The sequence below is a fragment of the Mesoplodon densirostris genome, chromosome 9 (genome assembly GCF_025265405.1).
Source record: "Mesoplodon densirostris isolate mMesDen1 chromosome 9, mMesDen1 primary haplotype, whole genome shotgun sequence".
Lineage (NCBI taxonomy): Eukaryota > Metazoa > Chordata > Mammalia > Artiodactyla > Ziphiidae > Mesoplodon > Mesoplodon densirostris.
The window spans coordinates 75,821,429-75,833,904 of NC_082669.1; the positions used below are offsets into that span (position 1 = coordinate 75,821,429).

The following is a 12,476-nucleotide window of genomic DNA, read 5'->3' on the forward strand; positions in this document are numbered from 1 at the left end:
GGTTCTAAAATTAGGTCTAGGCGATTGTAACTGAAAACAGATAATTCGTAATGCAACCTATCAACCCGTTAAGACCAACTCTTTTTGTAATCTTTCCCTCTGATGACCCTCTATGAAATTCAGAAAACTTAATCTCCCACATTTTCAACTGCTTATTTTTTACTGCCAACTCCCATCAATTTGGCAAGTAGATGAGAGCAGTAATCACTGGAGAAAATGTAGGAGAAAAAAAATGAGCCAAATCAACTGATTTTGTTTCGATAGTCTATTTAATCCGCACAATGAGTCAGCCCACGTGTTCCTACTAAATGTAATTAAGTGTATTTTGTAATTTTTGCTTTAAAAAAAGAGGTCTTGTGTATAATAAAACACCTTGTGTCCTTAAAGAACAGTGGTAGAAACAGTTGCTAAGGTGATAGTTTGGGATTAGCATCTTATTTTCACAATAATGAACGTTTTGACTTCGACTATGCAATAGATTTCCTTATCAGTACAACCAAAATTCAATTTGAATAAAGTTTTGGTAGTGGCTTTTAAGGAGACAAAGTACATCTATAATATAGAATGTTTCCTTAAGGATACACAGTTACTGCTATGTTTCCATTTCTTCTAGTCAAAAATCAATGTCACACTAGGCCATAATGAATGGCTGCTTGTCAGCTGCACTTAACTGACTGAAACTCATCATTCCTTTAAAATCTATTCTTCTAGCAAGAGTAATTTAATAACTTGACTTAAGTTTGTGATTTGATTCAGACATATAATCTAACCATGGTATGGAAAGTAAGGGAAAAAGGTTGTCTTGATTAGTATTACAGATGTTTACAACATAGCCAATTTTTAAAGGACAGAAGCTACAGTCATTTATTAGATACAGATTCACAACTGTTGTCTGTCATGTTTCAAACCCCTAGGTGTGAGATTTAGTCAAGGCAAATGAAAATGAAGAAGGACGAGCTGCAAAACATGATTTTGTTCTCATACGGTAATTAAAAGGAAAAACTGCACAACGTGTTGTATCTATGACAATCCCATTTTTTCATGTCAAGGACAGTTCCATTTTCTTTTAACAGATTTGTATTGCTGTCAAGTCTGTTATAAAGGCTAGTACTCACAAGTCTAAGCTATAGACCTAATTAATAGTATTGGTAGTCTCCAATTAGCTTTGCTAAATTTCTTTCTGAAGCACACTAGTGGCGTCAGAAAAAGTAAACATCATCATTCCCATTCCAACCCCCACTCCTAAGTCTCTGCCACAATGAACTGTTTATCAAAGGCACATTAGACATCAGACCTACTCAGACCTTATACCTTATGAACACTAAATGCTTTTAAAAGGTAAACCATAGCGCACCTAAAACACATGTGGTACAATAGTAACAGCACATCAGCACAGGTCAACCCTACAGTGTTATGTGCACATTCTTGCTCAAAACACCGTAAGGTAACAATACCTTATGTTTTTATGTTTGAATTAGGCAAACATTTAATTCACATTTGCATCTTATTTTCTAAAACTATTAATTTAATATGCTTTTGAATATTATGAATAGGAGTGTATTCATCTAAAACATGTTAATATACTCCAAGTCACCATGGGTGTGCCTCATTTGAGGAAAATAACAATTCTAATTTATAAACAGATCTTTCCAAAAAAAAAAAAAGGTCGCTTTAAACACATTCACCACTGTTATCTATCATGTATCAAATTGAAAATACGATCTGCTTTGTCAAAACTTTATCTCTATACGAGACAGTGAGTAGAAAGGAAAGGTGAAATACATAAGCTTTGGAGCTAGACAGAGATGTAAATTCTCGCTCTACAACTTACTAGCTGTGTGGTTTGAGGGTAAGTCAGTTAACAGTTCTAAATATGTTAATTTTTTCACCTGTAAAAATGGAGATAATATTTACTTCAAGTTAAGTAACACACGTAAAGTGTCTAGCAAGAAAAAAACAATGTATAAGAAAATTAATGCCAACTTAGCCTACTTACATGAAATGATTGTTACTGACAGTATAACTGACCACAGTAGCATTTATGAATCAAGGAAGCAAAGTGCTACTTATTATGGCATTTATAGTTAAGGACCAAGGTCTAAGCAAATGTATGCTCAGTTTTCACTTCTATCTTTATATGTAAGTACAAAGTACATGCCATATGCACACACATACATACATACACACATATATCTTTTCCACCAAGGAGGAAACTACCAGATTTTCTATGTCTCCAGATGATTTATGCACCAAATAACTTGAAGCACTTTAATGGACACTTTAATAAATACACTTTAATGGACAAAAATATATATATATATATATATTTTACAGTCAATGAAAGGAGGTGCTTACAGGTATTGCTTAGGTATTTGAAGCCTGTAGCAAAAAACATAATGTTAAATTTCAAAATGCCCTAACATTGTATGTGGAAAATATGATTCACCTAACCCAACCATGAAAAATGCCCTTAACCAATCTATGAAACAGGTTTTTTTCCCAGATCATGAAGAAGTATTCACTGAAAGGTTGTGCATTGTAGAACTATTTTGGTGTTTTTTGTTTGTTTTTTAAGTGGAGGCTAAAATGAAAAGAATAATTCAGAAAATAGAATATTTATTTCCCTTACCATAAACTTTTGCTGAATACACTTTAGGGAATTAGAGACAGCAAAAGAGAGCAGGATGAGGACAGGTGTATGTTGCTCAGCTATCACTCAGATCATCAATAAATCAATCCCTTTGAGATTTTGCTTTTAACATACAGCTGAAGTATATCAGCTAGGAAAGAATCCAATCTCTTCCAAGATTATTTATAACAAAGCACTCTTAACTGAAGTCCAATTTGTTTGTGGAATTGCAGTCATTCTGATTCAACTAAACAATAAATGAAGCTGCCTTTAATAGCTCCAACTCTCGAGCATAAAAGAAAACAAAAGGGAACTGCAAGACAACAATACTTCACAACCCACGGGCCCAGATGATTTTCATTTCCAAGCAGTTACTGAAGTGGAGAAAAAAATCTAACAGGCCACAGAGAACAATTCATTCACCTGAACTGCCTGTGTACTTTGTGCATCAGCTGTATTTCACCTAGTGAGCCATTAATGTTATGCAAATGAGCTGGCTGGGGCTTTTTTTTTTTTTAACCATTTCTCTTAGTTCTGAAGGCCTCACGCATCACCAAATTTCCAGACATGTCAGATGACCACTCTAAATGTTCCTCCAACTCAACCAAAGCCAAAAGCACAGCTAGACCATGACTACTGATTGAAGGAGAGCAAATTTGGGAAGCTAGGAACAGGAACATGCTAGAATTTTTCCAAAAAGCAAAGAGAAGTAAACGTATAAATATTCCTCAATGAATTAAGTTTGGGTTCTGACATACTATTATCTTCCATAATGATTCAATTATTTAGAAACAACCTATCATCCTGTCTTCCATAACCATTTCTTATTTTGTTATATTTAGTAAGCTGTATTTTACTAGGGAAGAAAAGAGGACTGTATGATATTTTTTTGTCCTATAACAAATCTTTTTGTGCACTTTTCTTCTGACTCAAGTGTCTAAAGGTGAAAAATACTGTTACTGAAAAACCTGCCTTATTCTTTTTATGCCAAGTAAACAGCAGTTCACTTCAGAAGAAACAGCATTTTTTAAGCTTGATGTTGCCTTGTTCACTTGCCATTCAATCATTCCAGAGATATTTATTATTCTGAATATGAAATATATATTAATATGTTGAATTATGAAATACTTATGCTGAAAGTGTTCACCATCACTAGTAATTCTCCATCTAAATCTCTTATAGAATTAAAAGCTGCAGTATAACTGAAGCAAACTGTCAGGAACAAACACTGCACTAGCAAATTCTCAAGTTGTTAAGGTTGATATTCTTGCATGGAGAGTAGACATTTCAACAACAGATCTTAAAGTCCTTCATGTATTGGGCTATAATCCTATATGACAGGGAGCTTACATCCATTACAGAAGTAAAATTTTCAACTTCAGAGAAGTAAAAGACTTAACTCCGTACATCTGCTTCTTGTTACTAAAAATTTACAAACTGCTTCTAAAGATAAAAGCTATCCATTTGGGGGAACAGTACTATTTCTATTGAACTTCCATCTTACATCTAAAAACATAATGCCACTCTGTCACTGCTTTCTTCATGTGTTTTATTCCCTAATACAAGATCTGCTCTGAAGGTCCACTTAGTATACTCTCTTCTAACAAAACACCTCATATCTGTGAAAGCTATGACAAGAACAGAAAAGAGAACAGAATTTGCTTTAACAAAGGAAGAGAACATATCTCAGAACCTTACCAATAATCGCTTTTTTTTAATTTATTTTTTTATTTTATTTTTGGCTGTGTTGAGTCTTTGTTGCTGTGCACGGGCTTTCTCTAGTTGCAGCGAGCGGGGCTACTCTTTGTTGTGGTGTGTGGGCTTCTCATTGCAGTGGCTTCTCTCATTGCAGAGCATGGGCTCTAGGCATGTGAGCTTCAGTAGTTATGGCACGTGGGCTCAGTAGTTGTGGCTCGCGGGTTCTAGGGCACAGACTCAGTGGTTGTGGTGCACGGGGCTTAGTTGCTCCATGGCATGTGGGGTCTTCCTGGACCAGGGCTCGAACCCGTTTCCCCTGCATTGGCAGGTGGACTCTTAACCACTGTGCCACCAGGGAAGCCCTCATTGCTTCTTTTTTTTTTTTTTTTTTTTTTCTTTTTGCGGTATGTGGGCCTCTCACTGTTGTGGCCTCTCCCGTTGCGAAGCACAGGCTCCGGATGTGCAGGCCCAGCGGCCATGGCTCACGGGCCCAGCCGCTCCGCGGCATATGGGATCCTCCCAGACCGGGGCACGAACCCGTATCCCCTGCATCGGCAGGCGGACTCTTAACCACTTGCGCCACCAGGGAGGCCCCTCATTGCTTCTTAAAGTAGGTCATTCAAGAGTATGAAGAATGATCTTCCTCTCTATCCCAAACTCACATGAAGGATTCTCTCCCTCAGGAATGGGTTCAAATGAAGCAATGGTTTATTCATCTGGTGGTAGGGATGATCATATATCACGTAAAAGGTAAGCATCATCAACAAACAAGAGAAAGTCAAATAGTGTGCGTGTGTGTGTGCATGCACATGCGCACACCCGCATTTATGAATGGGTATGGGGCCATTAGAAATATGCCAATGAAAAAAATTCTGAATTGAGCAGTATCAACTCAGACTTGGCAAACAGATTACAGAGATATGAAAGTATTATGACAGATGAGCAAGCACCCTAAATGTTGTCACAAGGGTATTTTAAATAGCTGTCACAAGATTTGAGAAGATAAAGGTTAGTGGACATTGCCATTGGAAAAGGGATAAAGGACAGGGAATAACTTGAGATGGAGGGCAGGAAAGGAAACGAATACCAGCCTCTAAAGAATAATACTCCAACATTGCATTAGGCTTGAGCCAACACTAAACTGGGCATTTTGAACATTTAAATTAAAATTAAATTTTTGAGAACCTGTGAAGAGTCTATTTAAAATTAGTAATATTGGCACAATATGAAGATAATTATTCAGAGATATCTTTTGATATTGTTTCAGATTCATGAACTTGTGTTTTCCAAGTCCCAATCATTAGAAAATGGTGTTTTCTATTATTATTCTAAAATCTTAGAGTCTCGCTGGAAATATATTTAAAGAGTTACTAGTTTCTAAGATCGACAATGTCATTATTTACAAGAACGGAGATTTAGTTTGAGTCTATATAAAATGTTTTCTAAAGTAAAAATGATATGATGAGCATTAAAAAATTTCACAAATTTTACTAATGTTGCCTAGGCTTCCTCTAATTTCTACAAATGTTTCCAACTTTATTATAAGTGGAAAATATGGTAAGAAAGAGAATATGGAAGATAAAAGACATTGTAATCCAATAAAATTCTATGTGATAAAAGGTCTCGCCTAGAGTATTTACAGGAAGCAAGAAGAGGAGGGGTAGGGGAGGAGGTGGGGGGATGCGGTGGGACATGGTTGGGGGAGGTCTATCGTTCCTCCACTAAAATGAAACACTTCCCTAAGTGTAAACTACCTAAAGGTCAATGCCAAGAGGGAATTATGACTCATAAATAACACGAGAAAAACTTAAGAATCATTTACTAAATGAATATTCACCTGCAGTGAGTGGGTATAGAATGCAACAAAGATGGCGCCTGTCAGGTCTCAACGCGCCCTCAGCCAGGCATGGTGGGCAAGCTAAGAAGAGGGAGTGTGAGGAAGGCTGTCCAGGGAGGAGGAGGACAATGTGAAGCCAGATGAACGAGGGTGGGCGAGTGCTCCAGACATCAGAACACACGAGGCTCAGAGGTAAGAAGCTAGATGTGATTCTGCTTGGCTGTGGGGACTGCCAGAAAATAAAGCCCTTTACAGAAAGGCAAAGCCAAGGTCATGAAAAGCAACATCAATGATATGTGGAAGGAACCCCTCCAAGAGCTTTTGTCAGGGGAATCTAAAGGTTGTGTTTCAGCAAAATCATACAAACTAATTGGGGTCAACGTTAGCTACCAAAGAATCACAAAATATGTATCAACTTGTATTAACACTCTCAAAACCTGCTACAAACAACTTTATCTAAAGTCAGACAAGTATTTAGGCCAAAGCTCATGAAGTCAAATGCTTTCAAAAGCCAGGCAAGTAATATAAGCAAGTGAACAGGCCCAGTGGTGCCCTTAGTGAACTCAGGAGGACTTGTGATAACTCAGCCCCCAAAACCACTGCCAGGCAGAGTTTTAGGTGCAGCATGCCCTGATATAACATTTAAAGAAAACCAGAAATCAAGACTCTTAGGTGAAATACATTAATTTTTAAACAGCAGCAACTAAATCAATGTTTCTCAAAACGTTAAAGTACCACACAAAAATATTTGCAGAAATTATGTAACTCCACAGATAGCAAGATCATTTAGAACAAATTCATTAAGACACAAAGTACAGGTATCAAGTCATCTCAGATTTGAGCTAAACATTTTTTCCCCAAATACCTTCATTGGAAGAGATTTCTGAGTGATAAAAGTTTTGCTTTGGTGGCTATTAATGGTAGAGAAAAGTAAGTTAACCTGTTCTCATTTGGGCAGAAATCTGTTTGCCTTTGTTCGGTTTGAATTTTCTCATCTCAAAGTAAAGTGGATGGTCCTAAGCATTCCAGAATGATCCTAAAAGCCTTTGAATATATGCAAATCTGCAAAGAGGAAAGCTTACAAATATAGACCATAGCCATTATGGAACATTTTTTAATTCACCTACCAATCTCTGATCTGGTAAACAGAAATGAACAAAAGGATGCTATTTCATGGATGACACTCTGAAATAGGACATTTCACTGCCCAGTACTGTACTCAGAGTACTACTTCAATCTTCATGGTGGACTGTCAGTATATCTAACACTAGTTTATTGGATAATTGATGAGCCCAATGTGTTAACATTTTATAGACAAAAAAAAAGAAAAAAAAGAAAAATCAAGCTACATACACAAATGTTTATCTAGTCTGTATACTTTGTTTCTGGAAAATAATCTTCAGCTCTTATCAATGCTAATTTACATAGTAAACTTATATGCAACTCTCAAATGAAATTCAAGTAATATGATATAAAAATTTTTAATTATCCACAATCCCATATCCAGATATAACCACTTTCTATTTTTAATCTATATTCCAAACTAATACATCAAGTAATTCTAGACTGATGAAAACTTCTAGTTATGTAAGCAATTCCACCTGCACTCCAGCAACCCCTACTATTATAAACACTAACATCAGTGCATTTTTTTCCATTTCCTCACATTTTTATTTTTAAAAACCCCCAAAATAATAACTGGATAGATTTATTTTGTAATATATGTCTACTAATGGGAACAATGGGATTCTTCACTGGGAATTAATATTTTGCCTAACTGGGAATCAAAGTTTGTTTTACTTATAATCATAGTTGACTGCAAATGTAGCAATCAAGTACCCCAGTATTTACCCAAAGTAATAAAAACTTATGTCCACACAAAAGCCTGCATGAAGATATTTACAAGAGCTTTATGCATAATTGCCAAAACTTGGAAGCAACTAAGATATCCTTCAGTAGGTGAATGAATAAACATACTATAGTACATCCAAACAATGGAATATTATTCAGCACCAAAAGACGTGAAGAAAACTTCAAAGCTTATTACCAATACGTTTTTAAAGCATTTCTTCCCATAGTGATCAATATGGGTGCCAATACTGAGAGACTAATTTCTCTTCCAGAAGTACTGCAAATATCATAATTAAAGAAAATAATTCAACCACAAATTGAATACCGTATTTTCCATGAGGCTAGAATGTGTTCTCAGACATATTACAAGTGCAATATTGACAGATACAATTTTAAATACAGTGTTTGAAAATTTCAGAGTATAAAATTAGTGGAACAGAGGAATGGTGGAAAGGAAGGTGTAGATCATTCATTTTACAAAAAAATTCTCCACTTAAAATGACTCATTATGAGATATCTTTATAGAGCACCTTCTAATAATAATAACATTATTTATTTATTTATTTTTTGGCTACGTTGGGTCTTCATTGCTGCACATGGGCTTTCTCTAATTGCGGAGAGCGGGGCATTGCAATGCGCAGGCTTCTCACTGCAGTGGCTTCTCTTGATGCGGAACACAGGTTCTAGGTGCATGGGCTTCAGTAGTTGTGGCATACAGGCTCAGTAGTTGTGGTGCATGGGCTTAGCTGCTCCATGGCATGTGGGATCTTCCTGGACCAGGGATCAAACCCGTGACCCCTGCATTGGTAGGCGGATTCTTAACCACTGTGCCAACAGGGAAGTCTAATAATATTATTATAGTGTATAATTAACAAAAAAATTCACATGTATGTCAACTTTACCCTAATAAAACCCTGGGGGTTACGAATTATGAATACAAGTTTACAAGTGAAGAAAAAATCAGCAAGAAAGGTAAGCACTATGTCCAGGATCTTAAAAATAAAGGAGCCACGGATAGATGAGCCAGGATTTGAAATGAAGTCTACTAATTCCAAAGCTCATGCTCTGGTTAACGTAAGCATTTCTAGAACAATCAGAGTACAGAAAGCATCTGTAGTAATCATTGTCCAAACCAAAAGTTTTAACTAAACATTAAAATTATTTTCAAGAAAAGGTTATCTATCTATATGCTGTTTCTAACCAGAAAATAACTCCCACATACCAGCTTTATCTGCTTTCTATTATTCAAAGCCACTATTACCAAGGAATGTTTCTGGAAACAATAAATGCTTTTGACATTTTTCTTGTATTTTTTAGAGATATTCAATACCTCTACCAGTCTAAAGCCTCGTCACTGAAAAGAATAAACCATGAAAAATTTTCTCTCTGAAAGGAAACTAAAGCGTACAGAGATTAAACAACACTGCATGTTATTTCTTTGGAAAAGTGAGATTGTTTTTGCTTAAAACAAAAGAGTTAGTTGCTTGATTTAGATAATATTCTAGCAAGCTCATAAAAAAATAGCTTCTGCTCTTCCCGTTTTAAAGTATTATGCTAATTAAGTTTTTGAATACAAAAACATTTATTTACCGAAGTTTCAGCATAACAAAATGGCATTTATCAAACTTCATTTTGCCTTTAAACCAAACATCTCCAACTGATGCACAAATGAACTATAGTAATTTTTGAATTTGTAAAATAATGTTTGAATCTAATCAATATTTTCTAAAAATACCATACTTTCACAATTGTGCAGAATTCAGATGTAGAAATATGATAACATTCCTAACACTAAAGTGGTTACAAGTGTGATGTTAGGGACACATTTTGGTTCATTGTATAAGATGCTACATGTTATTTCTTCTTCTAATTCAGTTTGGAAGCCAACTCCAAATGACTAAGATATATCAAGGAAACCTCCCATTGAAGGAGGATTAAGACAAAATGCACTTCACTTTTACAAATAAGCGATTTCATTTTTTTCTTTTTTTTTGCGGTACGCGGGCGTCTCATTGTTGTGGCCTCTCCCGTTGCGGAGCACAGGCTCCGGACGCGCAGGCTCAGCAGCCGTGGCTCACGGTTCCAACCGCTCTGCGGCATGGGGGATCTTCCCGGGCCGGGGCACGAACCCATGTCCCCTGCATCGGCAGGCGGACTCTCAACCACTGCGCCACCAGGGAAGCCCGCGATTTCATTTTTAAAAAATACTTGCAGCTTCTCATTATCACACAGATGTTCACTTTATGTACACTGTTCACAGAGGACCAGGCTGCCTAGAGTGAAAAGTTTTTTAATTTGAGTAAAAGTGTAAAGTGTCTTTCCGTATCTATCACAGGAAACTCATAAAACTGAGTGCCCCTCAAGTGGTGCAAAATGGCCCTTCAATAATTCAGCTCTCTGCCCTGAATTGCCCAAATTATCATACACTGAATTCACACCCTCTGAGAAAGAAGTTTTCAAAATACCTGAATTGTGATGCCTCTAAAAGACGGAAAACACAAGGGCAAGAAGCAGTTTCAGGTACTTAACTAAAAAATATCTGGGTAGGGCTTCCCTGCTGGCTCAGTGGTTGAGAGTCCACCTGCCAATGCAGGGGACACGGGTTCGTGCCCCGGTCCGAGAAGATCCCACATGCCGCGGAGCGGCTGGGCCCGTGAGCCATGGCCGCTGAGCCTGCGCGTCCGGAGCCTGTGCTCCGCAACGCGAGACGCCACAGCAGTGAGAGGCCCGTGTACCGCAAAAAAAAAAAAAAAAAATCTGGGTAGATCAACAACTCCAGAGATCTTTCTAAATATGACACGAGGCCATCATTTTAACTTACTCATCTTAAACTACCTATAATTTATAAAAGTAGACTAGACTCACACAATTATATTCCAGACAAATACCAAAACAAGTTTTTCCTTCAAGGGATTTATTAGATTATGATCTTAATATAATCCAACTAGAAAGAAACAAAAATCATTCTCAGATTCTCTAATGAAAAAAACCAACCAAGACTTAATTTGGCTGGCAGTGTTTCATGTGGAACTTAGAATATTTCCCCTGAAAGATGCCATATCTCTTACTAAAAAAGAGTAATATAAAATAGTCCATATTATATATTAATAAGGGTGGTTGTTCAGTTACCTTGTTTTAACTGAAAATTAATCCGAAGCCTGTCATTCTGTAGGACAGACTGATTCAGGTCACCCGTTACAAAATTAAACATTTTCTGCTTTCACTGCATCTCATTAAACATGCTACTGCAAGTATAAATAACTCAGTGCTTTCATTTGCACAGTCACCCATTTGCTATTGTTTACAGCAACCTAATTTGGCACATAATAATTCAGGCAGCATTGGTTTCATATTACACTGAAGTATTAATTTTTAATATAATTGCATTATTTCATCCAACAAAAGCTAGTTCAGTGGGGATTTTACTCAAGTGAGTCTTCAATTATTATACAAGGCAAATTCTTCTAAGACTTTGCACCTTCATTGTCCTACTGATTCATTTCTCTATAAATTAAAAACTTGTTATGAGATTATTTAAACTAACTTATTTGCTTAAACAACACAGTGAATGATTACACTGGTACAAAGTATATGCCCTATACATCTCTAAAACACCTTTTTCCAAAGGACATTTGAATCAATAATTAAACAAAGCATGTTTTCTTTTCCAGCACTATAATGTATTATTACTAAACCCCACAACTTTGCATGAAGGCTAATAAATAAATTGCTGGAACATCAATAAAATAATGATAAGAAGCATATAAGATGTGTTCCTATATGCTTCTTGCTATCACAAATTTGAATGAAGCAGATATTTGGAGAAATGAATTGAAGATCAGTTAACTTGTCATTCCTCAAATGTGGGGTGATCACAAAGAAGTACAATGTACATACTTGAAAAGAAAAAAGGTGAATCGATTGAAAACAGAAGGTCAAGGGTAAAATACAAATATTGGTTAACAAATGTTCACAAAACAGCATGAAGGCCTTCAATTAATCACTAAGCATCTTCTCATGTTTGTGTATCTTCTATGTAATGGCTCATATTTATAACAATCCCCTCTGAAATACTGGCTTTATGAATAAGAGTATATTTTTAAATTAACATGTTAAAATTCCATTTTTCAATACTTATATTTATGGTTACTAGCAGATAATTGAGGAAGCAAAGTAATTGATTACCTAAACTGTAAACTGAATTCTGCAATACTGAGATCAAGCTCTACTAGCCCCATGGCCAGTTCTCTACAGAGCAGAAACTAGGTCATTTTTTGACTTGATCTAAAAAGACTGTGTTTAACTAAAGAAGCAAAAAAGACTTGATATTTTGGGGGAACACCTATAAGCCAAGTGAAGATCTATATTAATAAGAATCTTTTCATAACAATATTTTTCTATACCTTATAAGTCTATTTCTCAAAACATTTTAATCATAATAGATTGCATTTCTTAAAAATA

At 36.1% G+C, this 12,476-nt stretch overlaps 1 protein-coding gene across 2 annotated transcripts in view; it reads right to left on the minus strand.

Moving 5' to 3' along the window:
* The window catches only part of IMMP2L (inner mitochondrial membrane peptidase subunit 2), a 901,323-nt gene that overhangs the window by 584,128 nt on the left and 304,719 nt on the right, over window positions 1–12,476 (minus strand). The window contains exon 5 of one of the 2 annotated variants that reach the window (XM_060108458.1): window positions 10,200–10,288. The exons of the other annotated variant lie outside the window; for it this stretch is intronic. Within the exon in view, the coding sequence (XP_059964441.1) occupies window positions 10,270–10,288 (19 nt within the window). The 3' untranslated portion in view covers window positions 10,200–10,269. Of the gene's footprint in view, window positions 1–10,199; window positions 10,289–12,476 lie in introns of those variants that run through there. 2 annotated transcript variants of the gene reach the window in all.